This window comes from Halichoerus grypus, chromosome 5, assembly GCF_964656455.1.
Source record: "Halichoerus grypus chromosome 5, mHalGry1.hap1.1, whole genome shotgun sequence".
NCBI classification, from domain to species: Eukaryota; Metazoa; Chordata; class Mammalia; order Carnivora; family Phocidae; genus Halichoerus; species Halichoerus grypus.
The window spans coordinates 32,154,854-32,177,824 of record NC_135716.1 but is presented as its reverse complement, the minus strand read 5'-3'; the positions used below and the strand labels follow the sequence as shown (position 1 = coordinate 32,177,824).

General features: G+C 37.7%; 1 protein-coding gene and 2 long non-coding RNA genes across 5 annotated transcripts in view; 2 read left to right on the top strand and 1 right to left on the bottom strand.

Annotated features, from left to right (window-relative positions):
- Positions 1-2,955: 2,955 nt before the first annotated feature.
- Positions 2,956-7,032, bottom strand: LOC118526567 (uncharacterized). Its single transcript, XR_013447751.1, has 4 exons — positions 6,511-7,032; positions 6,312-6,379; positions 5,561-5,765; positions 2,956-3,223 (listed from the first exon to the last, which is right to left on the bottom strand). It is a non-coding gene; the product is annotated as an uncharacterized LOC118526567 (long non-coding RNA).
- The window catches only part of ZFPM2 (zinc finger protein, FOG family member 2), a 449,708-nt gene continuing 433,618 nt past the window's right edge, over positions 6,882-22,971 (top strand). For all 3 annotated transcript variants that reach the window (XM_078072095.1, XM_078072094.1, XM_078072093.1), the window contains exon 1: positions 6,882-7,781. In XM_078072095.1, coding sequence (XP_077928221.1) covers positions 7,742-7,781 — 40 coding nt within the window. In that variant the 5' untranslated portion in view covers positions 6,882-7,741. The remainder of the gene's footprint in view (positions 7,782-22,971) is intronic.
- On the top strand, positions 9,984-13,583 carry LOC144381828 (uncharacterized). Its single transcript, XR_013447750.1, has 2 exons — positions 9,984-10,064; positions 10,499-13,583. It is a non-coding gene; the product is annotated as an uncharacterized LOC144381828 (long non-coding RNA).

The following is a 22,971-nucleotide window of genomic DNA, read 5'->3' as shown; positions in this document are numbered from 1 at the left end:
AGGGGAACATCAGGAGAATCAGCTAAAAAGAATTGACAATGATTACACCTTTGGGAGCGGGAATTGTCATTGGGATCTTGAGTGGGACAAGAAACTGCTAATTTTCATCATGAGCCTTAAAAATCTATTTGACCTTTAAATCTATGTACATCTATCTGTTTAATAAACATAAAAAGTGTTTTAAAAGAGATATATTAGTCATGTAGTTTAATTTTCATTATAAGATACATTTTAAAAGTGTCTTTTAGATGATTTCATTATCAGTATGCCCTGGCATGGTTATTCATAATCCTACATCTTCAGGTCACCCTAAATTCACTTCTGATGCATTATATTAATATACTCTGGCAAGTAGATAAAAGCAAAGATAAGCGATTTGATTAAGTCTATACACATAGCAAGTTTTCTCAAAAAGCTGTTTAATTTCTTCTTTTGCATTTAGGAATTTATGGCAAAAGTTATAGGTTGGAAAATAAAATCCACCACAGAAGTATTAATATTATTCATGCAAATTATAACAACATTCATAAAATTTACGTGCAAGGTAATCTGTTAGATGGTTATTCAAATGTGGCAAAGTAAAGTTGAAAGTAAAATCGAACATCTGGGGCCAGAATATATGTTAATCAGGAGGGTTATAGATGTGCATGTCAATGGATCATCATGCCCTTGAGGAATTCTGAATTTGAAAATACTGACTTTTCCCCCAAGAGTTACCCCTGAGTGAAGTGAATATCCAAAATCGGTAATTGATTTTTATCCTGATTATCTATGTTAAAATTGTAGATTTGCCCACTTAACATTCATAAGGGTTCTTTGCCATTTCAGGGTTGCCCCCGAGGAACAAAATAATCAACAAAAGTGCTTGTGATAGTTAATTTTACGTGTCAACTTCACTGGCTCTTGGGGTGCCCAGATATTTGGTCCAACATTCCAGGTGTGTCTGTGAGGATGTTTTCAGATGTGATTAACATTCGAATGGGTAGAGTAGTAAAGCAAATTGTCCTCCTCAATTCCACAAAGAACCTGATTAGAAAAAGGCAGGTAGGGGCGCCTGGGTGGCTCAGTTGGTTAAGCGACTGCCTTCGGCTCAGGTCATGATCCTGGAGTCCTGGGATCGAGTTCCGCACCAGGCTCCCTGCTCGGCAGGGAGTCTGCTTCTCCCTCTGACCTTCCCCCCTCTCATGTGCTCTCTCTCTCTCTCTCAAATAAATAAATAAAAATCTTTATAAAAAAAAGAAAAAAAAAAAGAAAAAAAAAGAAAAAGGCAGGTAAGTGAGAAATCCCTCTCTGCGCATGACTGTCACCCTGCTGAGATACCAGTCTTCTGTTGTCTGAATACTCAGACTCAGACTGGAATTTACACCATCAGCTCCCTTGGTTCTTAGGCCTTCAGATTCAGGCTAGAACTACACCATTGTCTCTCTTAGATCTCCAGTTTGTCAGCTGTAGATCCTGGGACTTCTCAGCCTCTCTGACTATGTCAGTTAATTCCCTATAATCTTTCTGTCTCTCCAAATATATATATATACTGTTGGTTCTGTTTATCCGAAGAACCCAGATTAATACAGTGCTTTTCTGGAAGAAAGTTGAAAATTCAGTTAAGCTGCTATTTCTAAATATTCAAATATTCAGTCAAGCAAACTGGAGTCATAGATGGTTAATTTTTGTCTTAGTTTATTTAGTCTTTTGGCTTGAATGTAACAGGAATCAACTAATGCTAATTTAGGACAAAAATAAGTGAAAAAAGGAAAGATTGGTTGGGAGGAATTTATTTTAAGAAATCCTAAGTATCTCAGTGATATCAAGGGCAGAAGTGCTTCTGCAGTCCATGAAGGGGCTGGAACAAGACGTGGGATTCCCCTTCATACTCCCATCTCTACTTTATCTCAGGACATTTGTTTTATTTACTTTTCTCTCTACAGAAAAACTATCACTGCTACTCTGTTCAGATGGTCATAACCATGCCATAATGCCAAAGGTTTTACTTCTTCATTTGAGAGATCAGCCTATGTAAGGATGAAACTCCTGAAACTAACTCTAGATTTCTAAGGGAGTAATTTGATTGGTCATATTTGAGTCAGGGATGCCCTCGTGGTCCTGTTGGTCACCCAAGTATCCACCAACAGGAACATGGAGTTATGGTGTACAAATATGGCTGCCATCTCCTGGACCTGTGACTATGTGGATGGGGACTGAGAATGGCAGGAGTTCCCACATAAGACAGGTTAATTCTGAATTCACTTTTTCTTTCAATAATATATTAGGACCTTCTATGTGTCCAGCACTGGGGAGGATATGATTCTGAAAAAGATGTTTCTTGCTCTCACCAACCTTTCTATCTAGTTAGGTGTAGTGGGACAGGTGTATTGGCTGGTGAGGATTAGATTTTATGTAACTAAATTGTCAATGTAATACAATGCAACAAGTGATATGCAGACAAAAAAGGTGTTATGGTAGCAAAGGAGAAGTATCTCACTCAGACTGGGAGATAAGTGATGTCTTCCTGTGAAAAATGACATTTATACTAAGACTACAAAGGTGCCTAAATGTTAGCCTGGTCAAATAGATGAAAGTGAGATATAATAGAAATGACTCTAATGTTTATGGAGACATAAAGATAATGTTGATGGATCCAAAACAAAGTAATATTGGAATGTTGATGGGTATCTTAGTTTGGAATTCCCAAAAATCAGATCCCAAGATAAGACAAAATTAGTCCTCTGTGTTGGCAGTGTTCTTAATAGTTTCTTCCAATAAGGATGGCCAACAGCAGATTTGCATAGCAGGATTTGCATTCTCCCAGTGTAGCCCAGCAGAAAAACAGCACCTTTTCCTCAGTGGTTCCATTGGAACAGGAAAAAGTTCCAGGGCTGACTCTAATGGGAATAATCTGGGCCACTGAACCAATCACTGTAGACAAACACCTAGAGTATTCTGGTCAGGGATTGAGGACAGTCACATTTGTATCACATGACCAAATAGTGGATGAGGAGGAGTTATTCTTTAAAAGATATCACAGCATTATTACCTGAAAAGAGAATGGATGCTAGGCAGGCAAAGTCCACAGATGTCTACTAAAATTTTGGGCGATAGTCCTTTAATATTTATTTTATACTTGAAGATGCGATGTATTATACAGACTTAGCAATAAAGAACTTCTTCTTCTTTTTTTTTTTTTAAATAGAGTTGATCCCATGACTCTCTTCTATCAGAGTAGTACCTTGGACATAAAGGATGATTTGCAAAGAGTAAAGTAAGTCATCCACACTTTGGTTTTCAGTACACCATAAAAATTTACACATAAAGAGAATAGTGATTCTTAACTCGTAATGGTCCACAGATGGCTTTTTCACAGACATTTTTAGTATCCAGTGAATTCAATAGATTTGCTCCTTAGAACATATTTTTTTGTACATACAAACTTCTTTTGAGAGATTGACCATCTACTCGAAGCCCAAGTTAAACCCCTGATGTAGACTGAATGTTTTCAAAGCCCTTGGCTCCTTTGCAAGTAAGCACAGAGTCCTTTTCATAGTTATAACATAGGAATGCCATTTAGATGAATTTGTTGATTTTTATTTTTAAACTGCTCAAATTATAAAGATGTACAAATCCGAAACACTATTTTCATACTGCATTCTTGTTCAATTCAGTGTCACAATCTTAAATCAAGGCAGATAAACTGTATTCAATTTCTGGTGAGGATACAAGGGCAAAAAATTAAGTCTTTCTGAAGCTTTTGAATATTGTTTACTCCCATAATAAAGGAGGCAGCTTGCTGCCTAATAAGATGTGGCCTGGAAGGTTGCTTTATCAATTTGTCAATCCCTTGGAGGAAAAAACACATTTTAAAAACAAATCCAAGAGTAAGACATATATGAATGCAATCCATTTACACTGAGAGCACATTTCTGTACTGTGCCAAATAAAGTAAGAATTTTTGTATAGAAATTTATTCTTCTACCTTGCCATCCTTAAATAATACGATGTTCAAGAATTATATATATGTCTGTGGGAAGCACTTTAGGGTTTTTTAGCCTTTTCTATAAACAGTGTTATTTGTAAAACAACCATAAATTTGTGAAAATGGTAACATGCTAAATTTGTAGGTTTGTCATAAAATACAATAAAGTACAGGATATGAACAATTGTTTTTTAAGATGAGTAAGTACCAAATATTGCATGGAACTGACTAATACTAAAAAAAAAGTTGCTTATTTGAAATACAAATTTAATAGAGCATCCTATTTTAATTTTTGAAATCTGGCAACCCTATAAATCTGCAAACAATATTGCTTTTATTTACTTGTAAATAAACCTTTGATTTTATACATTAAAGTAGTTTTGGTAGTGCCATCTCATTTTATTGTCAGATATATGTTTTCGGCTAAATGGACTATTAAGAGTATATACAATTATATTTTCATTGAAGTTGTAATAGAGTACTTCAAGCTTTTTTTTCCATAAGCAGTGTCCACTCACATCCCTTTTCACTCCTGAAGAACTTTATGAAGAAAGCCAGACTGAAGTAAATGTTTCTTTATTTCAGATTGGTTTCAGATCAATTCTTTTAGTACTTAAGGAAATGCTATTAAAAGTTGCATATTTTCTGTGTTTAAAGTAACTTACATATGTGATTCTTAAATGATTTGTCTTTGAAAGCAGAAACTTTTCAAAATGAACCATTATGTAGAGATGAAATCAGTGAGTCTAAAAAATGAATAACTCATTTTTAAGTAAATGAGAAATTGTTTTGTGCTGTTACTTATACATTTTCACATTTATAGTTAAATAGTAATTTGCGATACACAGGGTAGTAGTTGTGAATTGTGGTTTTCAATATCACAGACACATTTGTCGCTGTGGTTTTGCAATATCATTCCCTGATGCTTTTCTCAATTGTGGTTTTCATAATCATTGTTTGATAGTCATGTAGCTGTGGTTTGGGGCTGCTATATCCATTTGGACAGAGATAATTGCTTATAGGTTTTGCTGTCTTTTAATTTCATAACCTTGGTGAGTTAAACTAGAAAAAGAAAAATTGAACTTTAAATATCATCAACATTCTCATTAAAAATGATGAGAAAAACAAATTGTAATAGTATTCCTTAGTTTAATTCATTCAGAATGACTATAATTAATATATATTTATAAATTTATATAAACTATATCTATTTCTAATAATGCAGTCTGGTTATTTTATCAATCTTGCCTTGAATTCCCTTACTTTTGCTCCTTTCGGCTTTTAAACTGAATATTTAGCTGAGATTTATTTGTTTCTCTTTTGCTTTACATATTTAACCATTTCAAATGCCAAAAGAAACACTAACTGTTATGATATTTTAATTCCAATGGGCATTCCTTTTGGCTGATATAAAAAGTCAGCCAGTTCTGTAAAAAGATCTTTAAAAACCATAATGTATAATACATCCAATTCTAAGCACACCAATTTAATTGTAATGAATTGAAAATTAAGGAGGCAAAAATCTGTAGTTCTCGGTCTGCTTATTCATCCCACAACACAAACACACATAACCCTGCTTTTCATGGTACTTACGGCTTTAATTTGTTGCTTCTTCAGGGGAGGGACTTTGTCATTTAGTGCATTTTCCACTGCAAAGGACCATGTATTCTTACAACCTCATATGGTAATAGTACTAATGGTAATGTAATAAAATTCACAATTGGTCTTCAGCTTTGTATTAAGATTCTCTCAGCCATACCTTTCACAGGGCAACTCTTTACACCTTCCAGAAGATGTCCTGATGGGGTTATAAATGACACTGATTACAGTGCTTCCTGCACACTGAGCAGCCTGCATTATGCTCAATCAGCCCAGGCTCTCTGCTGACCCCCAGACCCTTTCAGAGTATCAAGTTTGGTGGGGCTCATAGGAATGGCTAGTCAACCAAACAAAGGGGGGCACAATTTTAGATCGGAATGGATGATCTCACAACCTGGGGGGTGGGGGGGAAGAGTCAGCAGTATCTGGGGGATACATGTCAACTGCAGTGGAGTTTATTAGTAAATACTGATTACATAAAGCAGCCGGTTCCCCTGCCACTTGGATAGAAGCTTCTTCCAGCCCACCCCGGAGTATATATTTAATACTCAGTATATACGAAACTATGAGAAACTAAGCTAGCCTCATGCAGCTTAACTTGGCCAAATAATAACTGTGCAAATCACTTCAAAATTTGTTCTTCTTTTGGTTTGCAGTTTCCGACATACTACACACACAATAATTGAATAAGAATGAAACAAAACTTTAAAAGCTAAAGAACCATGAAATAGTTATTGGGTCTTACCTGCTTGGGAAATTATGGCAAGATCAAATCTTTTATTAGTCGCTGGCTGCTTCCCTGTGGCAGAAGAACTAAAGAGAATTAAAGGTCATGGGATGGGGTGGGACTTCAGAACTTCCACAGACTTCCTCAAAAAGTTAGTGTTCTGATTAGAGACGGTTCATTTCCCACCTAGGGCTAATCACCTAGCTAATGGTCCTACCTTTTGATATGAGGAAAAATATCTGCCTGTTTCCAAATTCGTAATTTTTACAATCTACAATGAAAAGTCGAGGTGAGAAAGAGCACTTTGAGGACGCCGCTCAGCATCCCATCCTTGCGGGCTAAGTGGGGGATGGTCCACGTCCGCAGCGGTCTCCTGGGAGCCTTGAGAGCAATGAAATGGTCTCCAGAGAGCCCGGGCAGATGAGAGGGCTTAACTGGCCCCAAGACACACAGTTGGCATTTGTGATCAGCTGCCTCTCGCCGAGGATTTTGCCAGGGGCCTAACCTTCCTGCCAAGAAGCTGGAAGGGCGGGCGTGGAGGCTAGGGGAGGGGGCGGCATAAGTGGAAGCACAAAGTTTACGAAGAGACTGGGATTTCTTTGTGCCCGGCTGGACGGGCGAGGCGTGGGGAGAGTTGGGGTCCATCAGAGGGGGCTGTGGGAAGAAGTTGCCTGGAGGGGTGCTCTGGCAGATGCCCAGAGCTGACGCCGTGACAACTGCAGAAGGTGGCCCCCCTCCAAAGCCTCCCCACGCCTCTGCTCCCCCAACCCCCCACCGCGCTCCCGTGCACCCCACCCGACCGAGGCCGGGGCCCTCTTTTGCATCCGGACTGGCTTTGGATGCAGCCAATCCTCCTTTCGCTGATGGAATAGTCTCCCCTCCCCGCAGCCCCGGCGCGCCCCTCCCTCCCGCGCCTCGCCACCTCCCGCGGCAGAGAGCGAGCTGCGCGGCCCGGAGCGGCGGCGGCGGCGGCGGCGGCGCTCGAGTCTCTGCCCCGCACGCCGGGGAGAGGGGAGAGCGAGCGCGCTCCTCCTCCCGCGCCTTCCGCCCCCTCTCTCCCCCTCTCCCCTCTGCTCGCTCTCCCTTCCCTCCCTCCTTCTCTTCCTTCTTTTCGTGTTCCCCCTTTCCCCTTTTCTCTCTCCTCGTCCATTCGTTTGTAAATTCTGTTCTCCCCCCTCCATCGCTCTCCTACTCTCCTCCTCCCCTCCCCACTGTCACACTCTCTCTGCCCCCCTCTGTCTTCTCATTTGCTTGCTCATCTCCAAACGTGGCTCCGCGGCTCCCGGAGGAGCCCAGCGCCCGGATCCCGCGCGTCCGGAGCACCTGGAGTCCGGCCCGCGGCGGCCCGAGCCTGGCCAGCTGCGGCGGCGGGAGCGCCGGGAGCCGAGGGAGCGGCAGCCCCGACCGCGGGCACCGCGGGAGCCCCAGTGGCAGCGGCCGCCGCCGAGATGTCCCGGCGAAAGCAGAGCAAACCCCGGCAGATCAAACGTAAGTTTGCACGCTGGGCCGGCAGTTGCCGGGATTATTTCTGGGGAGGGGGGCGCGCGGGGCGGGAAAGGGAGGGAGGCTCGGGGAAATCCGCTCCCCGTGCCCCGGATTTGTCAAACTTTGCCTGAGCAGCGGAGGGACAACTAGTCAGTCACAGACAGACAGACGGCCCGAGCGCCGGGCAAGAAAGACGCTGCGACGAACAGCCTACTCTTGCTCGCCCGAGTCTTCGCGCTCCTGGGTTTCTTTTTAATTCCGACCCCCGCGCCCAGTTAGTCCCGCTTGCTGTATCGTTCAGCCTGCCTGGGCAGCCCCACTCATTTAGGAGATTCTTCTGATTGTGGTTGTTGTCATGGTTGTTGCAATTGACGTAGTGCTACTCTTGGGGACTACACTTTTAGCAAGCAGGCTGAGAACTTAGTTCTCCGAAAAGCTGGTTGGACCTCGGGGCGAGGGAGGCACCGTCCCTAGGCGGTGGAAAATCAGTGTCTGGGTCCCGGTCCAGGGCGGTGCCAGAGCCACGCCAAACCCGAAGCGAAACAAAAAGTAGGTGTAAAAGTTTGCGCTTCTGCCGCGGGCGGCCGTCCGCCTCCGCCCCGAGGGCGCGGGCCTGGCGGCGGGCAGGGCTGGGCCGGGGGCGCCGGGCCCGTCCGGTTCGCGTGGCCGGGACGCTCAGCCGAGCCGGGATTCGGTTTACCTCCCGCCCCGGAGGCGCGCGGAGTCCTCGCTGGGAGGGGCCGCCCGTCACTTCCCACCGCGGAAGCTGTGAGTTCAAGGCAGCCTGTGCGCCGCAGAGAGCGTGACCCGGAGCCCCCCAGCGCCCGAGGGCCGGGGTGGCGCTTGGAGGACGCCGCGGGGTCGGAGGTACCTGCCCGAAACACACACGCTGGCAGAACTCAACTCGGGCAACTTTTCTTGTCTTGGGGAGAATTCCTCCAATGGTGTTTTGTCGCCCTGCGACACGTCTTCAACGCTTTGGCCGAAAAGGAGACACAGCCTTATTAGTTTATTTTTTTATTTTTTGCTAGGCTTGTGGTGTGTCCATTTCTTCGTGTTGTTTAAAGTCTGGCAACTAGTTTCAAACTGATTATAGTGTAATTTTAGGGTAAGGCTTTAATAGTATCCCCTCCCCCTTAATTATTAACCACGCTCACCCCACCCCCAAATGTTGAAAATTCTGTTTGGTGTAGTTTAAAAATAAATCTTATCAATCAGCTTATTCAGCGTGAAATGGGGTCCAGGCTGCAAGCAGTTGGCTACAGTTAAGTATTTCGATCGTTATATACATGTACAAACCTTGCCTTTCAGACATGACTCTGTGGCTTTTATTCAGTGGCTTTCTTCTTTACTTCAGTTCCTTTTTTATGCAACTTGGGTTAAAGCAGGGACTGAACTTAACTTATAGCTCAAAGCAGTTTTAATCAAGCAGAGATACCGTTGTTGAAGACTTTCACTTTTTCAGAGTGATTATCCATGGTTTTAACTAATTGCCTTTTACTTTCTAGTACTATTTATCGGGTCCCTCTATATAAATGTTGCATTTTATAGTACAAAACTGTGCATATTATAAGATACGATTATAAACATTAAATGTAAATGCTTTTTAGTTCATGGCTGTCGTCTAGATTGTTAATAAATAATTAATATTAATTGATTGTATGGCACAAAGACCATCTGATTCTACTTGGGAATACTTTGTTATCTTCTCAATTAGCTACATTAAATTTTTTTTTTTCTATCCTTCTATGTCCACCTCATATAACTGAAGATTAAAGCGTTGGAACTAATTGCTGATGCTACACTTGTGTTATAGGTCATAAAACATTTTAGTGGCTTATTTGAATGCTGTGATTTATTAACTATCAAAAATACTTGAAAGTTCTCTCATTTGAAAGTGAACAGATATTATATTTATATATTTGTTCACAGTGATCATTGCCTACTGATATATGCAAACATATGTATTATTAATATACATGCATTTTAGACTTTTATTGGATTCAATTTGGGGTCACAGTGATAATCTATGCAAATGTGGACACGCTTCTCCGCTTGGACTGTTAAGGAGAATGAAAAACGTCTTTGAATTGTTATATTAGAGCAGTGCTATCTAATAGCTGGAATTTTTTTTGGGGGGGAGGAGTGGAATATTTAAATATGGTTTGACCAGCTGTAAAGTCATTTTGGTTGCAGCCTATCGACATTTGTCGCCTTTTGCCTGTCCAGGCACAAGGGGCAGTTTTGCGGATGAAGTTTGTCTTGATACTCGAAGTCATTAGTATGGTAGGTCTTTCCCTCCAATTTTAGTAGTATATAACAAGTGTAGCATTATTATTATTATTATTACAAATAACACTGCTGCTTTTGATATTGTGGGTCAAATATAAGTTTGGAAAAAAATCAGAAAGAAATGCTTTTAGAAACAATAGCATTCCATGCAACTAATGAAACTGTATATTAAACTTGGAGGCGTCCAGAATTTGAAAATAAAGCTTTGGCACTGCTGATAAAGCTTACCCAATTTAGAGCAACTATGACAAGCAAAAGTCAGCTTATACCAGAAACTCTGAAGACAGTCAATTTAAAGGACAAAAAGGTTGTTGGGCACAGTTTTTTTTTTTCTTTTACTGCGTACAGTTCTCTGCTATCTAAAATTGTGATTTATGCAGTATTTTAATATTTTGCTTATTCTTTCCCCTTGGGTGCTCTCCGGGCAGCGATAAAAAGGCGACGCTGAAAGAGCACCATTAATTTGCTATGATGACTGGCCAGATAAGAGGAGATAATGGGAAAGATAAGCGGAGAAGATATACCATCAGAAACCCGATTATTACCATTAAAATTCCAGCCCAGCAATCTGCAGAAGCCTGATAATTCCTTCTCCGTTTCCACCACTTTGGATGATAAGGCAAAAAATAGTCACTCAGTGCTCCTTGATTAGACTGCCTGGATTTCCTGATAATACAGTGATAAATTATGTATTTTGCCCCCATGTTTTGTCCCAAAATTCAGATTTTTTTTCCTATTTCAAGACTATATTTTCTGCCCTCCCCTCAGAAGCTTTCTCTCCTGAGCTATTATTGTAATCCTGGTTTGATAAAAAGCCCTGATAGGACGGGAGGTGTTTGGTGTGGGAGCCATATCATGCTATCAGCCCATCTCCTCACACAGCTGCTTGCTGTTGTTGTTTTTAGCCTTATCACCTCCTGCCAATATGCCAATAAATTGCCCAGATTGTTCTCCATTCTGGGGCTGCACTGCAAAATTTATGACAGAAATGATGATTTTTTTTTCTTTTACCAATGCATCTCTTTATGATTAGTAAACGTGTTGTGTGTGCAGTTTTACTGTTATTTTCTTCCTCGAGCTGTTGTCTCTAGTAATGTGTTTTCTGCCCTGTGTGTCCCCAACTTCAGTCACACTTAAGTGTATTGGCTGTGGGTTCAGGAAAAGATTTTTTTTGGGGGGGGGCAAATGCTACCTAGTAGTGAATGTGGAGGTTGAAAAGGGAGGGAAGAACTCAAATGTTTTATTTTCATACAAGATGAAGAAAAGGCACTCTTCTTTATACCACTGAAGTACAGTTTCCTTCAACTTTTACATTGCTTGGTGTTTTCAAACATGTAGGACGTAACTGCTGCGTAGATCATGTGCCAAATAATTTGTGGTGAAGGAAAAAGAAAGTCTGAATTAAGAGGCAGAATTTTTTTTTTTGAAAAGTGAAGTAATATTGGGAATTAATATGTACTTTGAAAGTAAAATGGTCCATGCGAAGAATAATCTTGTTAGCAGTTCCATAGAGGGGCTTTTGCAGAAGTTGGAATCCGTTCATATTGAATAAATTACCTTTCTGTTATTTGAGATGATCTAATAATTTCAGGCCGTACGAGTCCCTACCTTGCACACTGGCATTTTAATATTTTATGCTATTTTTTTAGAGTAGGTAGTATTATGTGTTTTATTTATAAAATGATTATTGTCTTAAAATGAGAGTGTTGCATATTAAATTTGTTATTTGATATTTGCCAATGTGAAAATCTGTAAGTGGATCATCTTTACAACCTTAAAATTACGTTATGCGAAGAAGTGGCTGTGGTTATTTTTCATTGTTTTAGTAGAGAGTTTTTTATTTTAGGGTTACCTGTGTTAATGTTCAATACGTAATTTTTGGGTTAATTATCTACTATATTCTTCTTCATATTATTTTTAAAAAGGCGTCTGGGATTGCTATGTACGTTTGAAGTACATTGATCACCCATACTCAGGATGTCTTGCTTTTCACCTGCCAAATATTAAGACAGGGTTTTGCCTTGAAACAAATCACTTATTTCTTGTGAATTTTAAGGATAATTAAAGATGACATTAAAAAATAAGCCTTTCCCTTTGGTTTGTGATATGTCTCATGTTAGAGATTTTATTTTCTGCATCTTTGGCTGAGTAACATTTCGGAAAACCTACTTTTACACTGGCCATAAAGAAAAGAAAAATGTATACTGTGTAATACTTGTTTTATTGATAACATAGATTGGTACCCTTATTTGAAAGGTAACAAAATTAATTTCTTTATTTACAAATTCGAAATATATCACTGCATAGAATTTTTCTTAATAAATGTAAGAGTCGTTAGTAGAATTTTTTAAATAGGCAAATTTTAAATGGCTAATATACTAATCCTGGTTTTTTAGGTGTTAAAGAGAATATAAGAAAGTTTACCTCTAAAAGATCATTAATCATGAAGTCACTTTTTTTTTTTAAGTTCAGTGGAGTCAACAATGCAAACATAAATGCAGTAGCATTTTTATCCATAGTTGCTGTGAAAGAGTTTTTAAAACTTGGTGATACGACTTGGAATTAAAAGAGTAGCTCTTGTATTTTCCACTTCTGGTAACTTTCTAAAGTGGCTTTTTTTGTAAAATTATGGGGTAAGTAAAACTAAGAGGCTTAATATATATCACAATATTTTTTAAACAAACAACTTTGAATTTTTCTGTTAATTATAATTAGAGACCTTAATAGTAATATAATTGTATCGGCTCAGTTACAAGGAGTGTGGCATCGCTTTGAATTTCACATAAGAGAACAGTGTTCATTGTAGACATCACAAGGTTACCAGTAATTGTAATTAAATATAGACGTAGAAAATATGGTGTGACTTTTGTCAATAATTATTTAAGTTGGTGCTATTAAATTGTGAAAGAAAACAATGCAATTGGATGATTTGCCTCTGATTTCTACATTATGCTAATTTAAAATTTTATTCTGTATTTAAGGGTTAAGGCAAAGATTTATACATTGATTTGTTTTGGGTTAATTGTGGGCATAAATGAAGATATTCTTCAATTATAGCAATTGTCTAGCCTATATCTGTATTTATGTTTTGCCTATATACAGTAGTGTAAATTAAGTTAACTTCGTGCTACAGTTAAGGTAACTCACTTCTGGTCATGAGCTATTCAAAGCTTCTCATCTGTGTTATTTCTGCTGTGTGAGGATTATTTTAGGACTAATGAGCTCTTCCATCACATGACAAAAACAAAGAAATGACACACTGATTAGCCCATTTTGCTATTAGTTATTATCACTGGAAAAAGTTTTGAGAGAATAAGATTAAGGTAGTATGTTTGATAAAATGGGATATACGGGACTAGATGTATGGATTTCTAGTATGGATATTTTTGCCTTCCCACATAGCTAAGGCAAATCAAGAGTGGACCTATCATTTGCATTTTAATCACTTACCCGCTTTTCAATATGTAACTTTTGCTGAAAAGGCATATAAAATAAATAAACTGATTTTACTCATTTCTCCATTCTTTATTTTTACATTTCAAGAAAACACCTTCCCAAATGAACTTTCCTGCAAAATAATGCAATGTATATTCAAGTTTTAAGTAAAGTGATACCATCTAGAGGAAGTTTTTTGGTTTTTGGCTAAATTGTGTGAAGTATCTAAGATTAGGTTTATCTGGGAATAAAACATACTTTTCAGGAATACTTTTTTAATGCAATCTTTTTTCCAATAAAACGTGGGAGTGTATATGGTAACTTTGGAGCCCTTATCTTCCAAATCATGATCCCTTAGGGTTTTCTTACTTTCCTAGTTCCACAGGGCTAGCAGGACATTTCAGAACACTGTAGGTATTTTTGAAACCCTGTCTAATTCAACAGCTGCCACTGGGTAAAATTATCAGTTCATTCCCTCACCAAACGAATACCAGCAAAAGTCCGTTACTTCAGTCACCAGAGAATGTGTTTCTGCCATAGATAAAAGGGTAAGTATGTGTTATCATTCAATAAGGTTATATTTTTAAAAGCTGAAATGCAATTAAATTAATAAGCTCAGACATGGCAATATTTGGCATTCTAGAAAGAACTATCTCTTTAAAGGTATTAGCATAAAGATAGCACATTTGTTTATTATGCTTCCAAATCAGCTCCTAGTATCTCTGCCACAGGTAACAATTGACTTTTCAGGCTTCAAGTTAATAGCCTTGTCTCTTGCTTGTAGGGATCAATATTAGTATTAATTAATCACCATTATCGGCCCTAGGATCTGGTTCTATTTGTTGTTACATCAGCAAAATATCAATATAGAAAGTGGACTCTCTGATCGTCATGGCAACTTCATCTCTTGGGTCAAAGAAAGTTTATCTTATCTGTGCATAGAGAGTGGCAAACTGTTTAGGGATCTAGTTTGAACTCTAAGAACATTGATTTAGTTTTTGTTTGCGAATAGAGGCTGAATTCCAATCACAAGGGATAGGTAAGATTTAAATATTAATGCCGAGAGGCTTGTCGGAGAGGGTGTCATATCATTACTCTCAGACTATCTGTTTGAGATGACAAAAAGGTAGAGAAGAATTGTCTAGTCAGGATTATTTAAAGGCTTCGTAATTTGTGCTTTGACAAATACTTCTAAAAAATGAATATATGATAATTACTAGATCGATTGGTTTTGGTCAGGATTTCAGATGTTAAAAGAAGAGCCTGTTATTTTTTTCTCTTCCATCCCTTCTTTCCTGGTCCATTACTATCATATCCACTACTTTAAAAAAGTGCTTTTGAGGGCCAGTTTTGTCTTGTGAGATAACCAGTCCCCTGTCTGAAACCAAGAGTTTTGCTATGGATTTTCAGGTCCAAGAAAGAAATTCATCTGGGAATATTTTAATATTAAATATTCATTGTTAATAAGGGAAATCCTAAAACAGTAAGCTGAAAGGATAGATGCCTTTGAAGAATGTTTGCAAAGATAATAAAAGATCATAAGTTGCTAAAGTCAGGAAACAAAATACATGCTATTTTGTTGATATTATTAAGATACGGTGACCACTGAAAATGAGCATTTTCCCCCTAAATCACGTCCTTGGAAATTCATCTCATTTTTCTTAAAAATTATAATTAAAGAACAAAATTAGATTTAGAAATAGTGCCTGAAATACTCTAGAGTAGGCACTAAATAAACTTCTAGGCACTGAATAAACAAATATGTTTGTGTATGGGGAAACCGTATGTATCTCTCATGATTTTGGAGGCTTTAAAAATGAGTGTCGAGTGCCTGGTGCCATATAATTGCTTATTCATTCCAGGCATTGTGCATAGAATAGCCAGAATTCAACTCTTTGTATACTCTGCAAGGCAGTGCCAATTACCAGTTAATATTTGTGGTAATACTCCCACAGATGTAGACCAAGGAGTAGGTTCATTAGAAGCACTAGTATAATATTTAATATTAAATAGAACATTTCATCTGGGCATCTGCCATTGACTGCTTCGTTTTATTTATTTGTGAAAGTACTCCCCTTTGAATTGCTAGAAGTTGTTGAATGGTGTTATTCCGATGATTTCTTGTATATTATTTGGTTTATGGTAATGCCAGATTTATTAGAGACCACTATCACAAAGATATGTATGATATAATAGTTTATATATAGGCTATCACAAATATATGTAATTTTGGTAGCATACCTGAAAGTTAGAACACCTAGCTTTTGTGTAGGCTATTAAAAATTTTTTAAAATTTTTGCTTAAATTTTAAAATACATCTAAAAATTATCTTTCAGTGAGCATTTAATTGAAGATATATTTAATGTTATTTTTCAGTTGATTTCCTTCTTAAGAGAAATTCTTTTGAAGATGTAAGTTATTCTAATCTTCATTTAGAAAACTTTGGCAAGCATCTCTTATTGAGACAATAAAAGAATTTTCAACCAGTTGACAGCTATATAATATTGCCTATGAAAAATGTCTTATAAGTGTGAGTTACTTGACATAGATTTTTCAGCCATAATCTCTAAAATTCTCTTACTGAGTACAAGATTTGCAAACTGTTTAACCAATTGAAGAATTAGTTACAAAATTTAGGGTTATAAGCAAATATTTGTCCTTCATTGACTATTAACCTAGAACTTTTAACTTTTAATTTTCTTGTTATACGTTCCTTTGCAATATAAAGATGGTGGTGTACCCTTTAAGAAAGACTTGAATTTGCTTTACTCTGGTATATTCTGAAGTTGTTGTGAGCCTGTAATAAACTGGGGATTAGAAGATTAAAAATAGTGAATTGACAAGTCTTCCAGTCCAACTGAGGGCCAGATTCCTCTAAGTTTATGCTTTTGTAGCTAAATATCATATACTATTAAGTAGTTTTTAAAATAATGAAAATAATAAATAATAGTAAATAATAAATACACTCAATGTTGTCCATTTCCCTCTTGCTTTTACTACATTTAGATTATCTCATTTTGGAAGAGTAATTTTAAAGATTTTCAGACAATTCAGTTACAAGATCGGATTATTCATAATTCAGTGATAAAAATTTGTGCCACAGATTAACTTTAGTATATTTGGTATTCAAGAAATTTTTTAAATGTATTGTTTTATGTCCTACAATAGCTATGTAAAAGGAAATTTTTTTTTCATATCACAAGCAGAAGCTTGTTTAATTCCCATATCTAGTGCCTCCAAAACATAAAATGCCATATACTGGTAAGCCTTCTTGCTTACTGTGTGTGCTGCGAAGTTCAAAGGCATTTGTTTTTTTTTTTTTTTTTTTTTTATAAACCTCTGTGAATTCAGTGGGAATCTTTGGGAATGATGTGTTTCTCATTATGTACAAATTATTTTCATGGTGTGTATTCTCATCCATGTCAAAATATATCACTGTAATACTTTGTGGTTTTTATAGCCAATGTCAAGGTATGTATTTATGTGGATAAAGTCTGTGGATAAATTTTATGCTGCTTTTAAAAGCCTTTTAAAATATAGTTAAGTGAAGTTTTTGAGAGATGGGTGGCATATCGATCACATTGCCTGTTAATGAAAATCTTATATTTATTATCGAAGTTGTTTTGATTTTAGGGAAAATCTGAAAATGTAATTGCTCCTTGAAGAATAAAGAAGACAGAGTGATGCAAATAGACAGTTGCTTATGCTAGCATAGATTATTTATATCTGCAAAATACCTGTATAATTTGCTGTTCTCAGATTTGTGCAAAAATTGTGTAACAGATACTTAGAATTTTAAAATTTCAAATTTGTAACTTATGTCACCATTGTTTCCTTCCCTAACTACTTTATGTATAGGAATATATTCTGTAGCATGTCCTTAGAGCAGTGGGGGCCAGCTCACGTGGATTTGGCAACAGCACTGAAGATTTAAACATTTTTTTTTTTTTCCTTTGAGACTCCGGTCAATACAAATAGATAAAAAGGCTTTTAATTTTCCGAGTTATTTTTATTTGGGATAAAAGTGTCTGAATTTATATTGTGCACATTTATCAATTAGGTCTTCTTTCTCTTCTTGAAGTAACATCCTGAAATCCTCCTTTTGATAGCCTTTCTGCCTCCTTGTCATAAAAATGACCACATTTTCCAATGACATTTGACTTGTACCTAAGGACTCTTGCGTATTTTGGAAATATTGGGCCTCCCACAGCCAGGAACAGACTCAGTGTCCAGGGGAAACGGACCAAGATGGGTCGTGTGTAAATCTGAAATATGCAAGAGTTCATTTGCAAATATATTAGGTAGCTGCTAAAAATATCACCCCACTTCTTAACAGTGTGCATCTTGGACAAACAGGCGCATATTTTGTCATCAAGTTGCTTAAGCTTCTGAAGTCAGGGCTACAACTGGGTCAGATGATAAGATGAGCACAACAGAGAAACGAAGAGCGCGTCTGATAAAACCTGATTGATTGATGTCTGGCTTCCCCACCATCACAGGCAGTTGACAGTTAGTTTGGGATCAGATGATTTGGCTTTTGCGATAGAAGATGGGGCCTGGTAGGCAAGCCTGAAGGACAAAAAGGTCGGTTTCTGTGTAGTGTCAAGTAATGCCAAGCTCCCACCAGGTGGGACGTTATTAATATTTCATTCTTTCTTTTTTAGGTCCAGGCCCTAACATTTGATAGTCACTTAAAGGCATGAAGATTCAATCTACAAACAGAAATGTGTGACTACCTTCCTGTTTTGTTTAATTTAATGTTCTTACATTATTTATGTCATAAAGGGCAAGAGCATATGCTTATTTAATAATTGTCATATTTTATATGCTAGTTTGCAATATAGAATGACTTGTGCATATTTAATATTATAATCATATAAGGTAAACTGTTATAAAAATAATCATAACACATAAATGGCCAAGCTTAATATTTTAAAAATAATGTTTATGGAGGAACATAGGTTTCCTGAGGGGAAAATTACAATGTAAATTAAGCTGGAGTTATCAATTCCAAGTGTTTTGGTGTTCTAGATTATGAGAAGCTTAGGTGAAAAAATATTCTAGGACACAGTTTAGACATGTCAGAGTTTGGGAAACCTTGGCTGGCACATTGGGAGAACTTTATATTTTATATAGGTCCATGGTAAGTGCCTGATTGTGCTATAATCTGCTGAAGTCTAATCTTGCTGGTGAGGGGATTTTTAGGATGTGTCTGTGTATTTGAATCATGGACAACCCCAAATTCTTGATGCATATTAAAATCGCCTTAAAAATATATGCTAGCTAGTTTATATGCTAGCACAGAACAAAATTATAGATCACTTTTGAGTTAGAGCATAATTAATAATTAGGATAAATATTCTTAGATGAAAGAAGGAAGGGAAGAAGGTATGGAAAGAAAGGAAAGAAGGAAGAAAGGAAGAAAGAAAGAAAGAGAAAGAAAGAAAGAAAGAAAGAAAGAAAGAAAGAAAGAAAGAAAGAAAGAAAGAAAATGAAAGAAGAAAAAAGAAAAGAAGGAAGGAATTTAGAGTAGGTAGTTTTAGAGTAAAACATTTTCCAGTTTTGGCCATGAAAATTAGTACAACTGTTATAGGGTTGGAATTTGGACAGCTTGGATTTGAATTTAGATTTAGGACAGTTTGATACTCCCCAGAAATCCTTTAGGATGTATCACTTTTCTCTTGAGTTTTAAGGGTCAGATCTCCAAAGGACAGTTGGGTCTCAGCTAATACTGTAGGCTTAATATCAGCAAGATGAATTCTGCAAGGTGCTGTATTGCTGATAGTATAAGTGGAAGACTGTATGAAGCACTTGCGCCCAAACCTGAAGTGGTACTCACAGTAAGTGACCGGGAAAGGGGGGCTGATGGCCATGTCAGCAGTGATTGGTAATACTTCCAAGAAAGGTGCTGTAAGAAAATGACTTGGTCTCGTCTACACACATTCATAGGGAATGAATATCTATCTATCTATCTATCTATCATCTATCTATCTGTCTGTCTGTTTGTCTTTCTATCTATCTGACCTAGGAACACTGAAGAATCATTATAGGTATACTTACAAAGACTTCTGTAGAAAGATGTTTCAGGCAGAAGCAGCACACGTGTAGCGACCCTGTTCTGATGGCCACGTCACGGGTAGGAGCCTAGCAGTACTATTTACTGGTGGCAGCTAGTAATGGTCAACACTTGTTACATCGGGGAAAAGAGAACACCAGTGGATTTTTCTTGTATAATTGCTGTGTAAGTCTCTGATACAGTTTTTGAGTTATTCACTTCAATAATCTTTGATTTTAAGGCGGTGTAACTGTTGTCCAATGCAAATTGCTTTGATACTATGTAGGGTTTTTAGAGTAGAGTATCCATGAACAGCTCTCTAAAGTTTATTAACTTGCTTTTCTACACACACACCCACACACGCAATATCATAGTTTACCTAAAACTTCCTTCTCAACACCTTTATTCCTTCAGCATTTTTGTTTCTTTCTGTTATTCCATGTGGCTTTGAATTGCACACTTCCTTTTGCCTAGGCATAAGCTGCATTTGAAAAATATCTAATTATACATTGAGGAAAATTGGAGTTGACAAATGAAAAAAATGTCGGGTCATAAAAATAATTAATATCAGCAGTCCTTATAAATGGAAAGTAACAATCAGCTATTTGGTCAGCTAGACCGAAATTTCTTTCTACATAGCTTCGGGAATCTCATTTAAGGAAGAGTAGGAGTTTGAAGATGCAGGGGCTAGACTGATTAGTCTGACATTCACTTTGATGTTTTTTCACTCTTGGTTTGGAAGTTTTTGTTCCCAAGCAAGAAGAACAATAAGGTTTTAGGTAGAGGATGTTACTGAGGAAGATCTTTGGGGATTTGTTTTCTCGAAACTGGTTAGTATCAGTGTTCTTTATATTGAGAAATAATCTCTTAGGTATTACAAGAGGTGAAATAGATGTTAGCTGCATATTGTTCTTCTTACCCTGAGAAAGAAAAATTAATTATTACATATTGATGTAAGGCTTTCAAACCTAGGATCCATAGGCTTTGAGGAGTTTGTGAATATCCAGACATTTTATGCAAAATTAGGGTATTAAAGAATTTTTCTGGGAAGCGGTTTTCATGAAATAGTCAAAGGGCTTCACTTTTGAGGGGCTCATCAAAACTTTGAGACCACTCTAGAGAATTTCTATATGTGTGTCAAATGATTACTTGTTACATTTTAAAATGTAACCATATAAATAAGAGTTGTTTCATTTTTATTTGTCAAATGATTTTCTTCAAAAATATAAAATCAAATCTCTCACCTTGCTGCTCTAAATCCTCCTCCAGTGGATGTCCTTTGCAATTAATTCCTGAACTTTTTATATGACCTCCCACATCTTCCCTGATCTGTTCCTCGCCTTCCTGTCTCATCTGATCACCAAATATACCATCATCATGTGCCAATTCCCTTCCTAATCCCTGTCCTGGCCGGCCCCGTAAAGTACCTGTATTCACCACATTCCATTTTTACCGGTCTTCCTTCTCTTCCTTGAACGTGCCAAGCTGCTTTTCTACCTGCAGTGTTATTTCCTTGGATTTTTTTTTTAAAAGATTTTATTTATTTGACAGACAGAGAGAGAGGGAACACAAGCAGGGGGAGTGGGAGAGGGAGAAGCAGGTTCTCCGCTGAGCAGGGAGCCTGATGTGAGGCTCGATCCCAGGATCCCAGGATTATGACCTGAGCCACTCAGGCGCCCCTTCCCTAGATTTTTATATTGCTGGCTCCTTCTTAGCACTTTTCACTTCACATGTCAACTCCTCAGGAAGATCTGCCTTAACCCCTTATGTAGAGTTTTCTGGCACCTCCATGCCTCAGTTTGCTCTCTAACCCATTCCCCTGTTTTATTTTCATACACTAATAGTTATCTGAAATTCTCTTATTCATTTGTTGGTATGTTTACCTGCTTATTAGATAATTTATCACTAGATTCTAAGCTCAATAGCTGTGGGATCTGGTTGTGTTTACTTACATATCTCCAGTTGCTAGAAGAGGACCTGCACATAGCAAACACTCAAAGAATATTGGCTGAATAAATGAATGAACAATTTTTAAAAATCTACATAATTTCTCGTGGTATATCTTTAAACAAAGTTGGTATTGCAGTTGTCTACTCAAGCAAAAAGAGTACCCACATGCCTTAAATAAACTCCTATTTTTCATTTAACAGTCATTTAACAAATATATAGTAATTATCAATTATTGTTTTGTGCTAAGCCATGGAGAGGGGAGAATACAACAGTGAACAAACTATAGTCTCTCCCTTCTGGTAGCCCACTAGCTAATGAAGGAGAAAGTCATGGTTACTGTACACTGTGATATATTCACAATACATGGAGGTATGAGGTGTTGTGGCACCAAGATGCCCAGGCGAGTTTGGATAAGCCTCTAGATTGAGGTCTTATGTAATCCGGGGCTTGAAGAATGAGTAGGAGATCCAGTCATGACGCGGGGGAATTGCATCTTGGCAGAAATCAACAGGTTGGCCAAGAGCAGAGAGGCATTGAAGAAGATGGTATTTTCAAGGTCCAGTGAAGAGTTGTGGCCCAAGATGTGTCTACATGGAAAAGAGTGGCAGAAATGCAGCTTCAAAACTAACTTGGAACCAGATTTTTAAAAGGTTTTGTGTGCCATATTAAAGAACTGGAATTTGTCCCTTAGGTAATTGATGGTCACTGCAGATTTTGAAAAATAGAGCCTGATTAGTGTATTTCGAATGTGCTTGATAATTACATGGCCTTACCTAATTGACATTTGGTAATAGGAGAGGACAAGAAGCCCTTGAGCTGACAGTGGTTTTAGTCACCTTTCATTTTGTTAAATTTAACAATTATTGTTATCTCACATTCAACTTTAGTCCTTCTGTGCTCCCCTCTAACTTTTAGATGTAGATTTAATAATAGCATTGCAGCAGAGGGCTAAAACCATCACTCAGTGATTTCAGTAGTTTAGTATGAATATTTTATTGAGGCGAGACAACACATGCAAAAATAAATGAACAGAGCAATATCTTTTTAATTGAATCTGTTTGTGCTTAACTCATGAGATTGTCTTTGGTAGTAGCTTTCCATTCATTCATATGCATTAGCTTAGTTTTATAACTGAATGTCGAGAAGGATAAATTTATGTTCAATAGCAAGTGGGCAGAATAATTTTTACCAGATTGCCAATTGTTGCAACATCTTTGAAAGACAATGTGGCACTTTATAGCAATTACAATTGCACATATACTCTTGGACCCAGTGATTCCACATATCCCATAGAAACTCTTAAATATATGCTGGTTACAGCATGGTTTGTAACAGCATAAAATTAGAAATTACTTAAATGTCCACTAATAGGGAATGGGTTAAATAAAATTATAGTATAACCCTCATTGTAGTTTATATGTTACAAAGGATGGGGCCAGATATGTCCATGCTGATATGGGA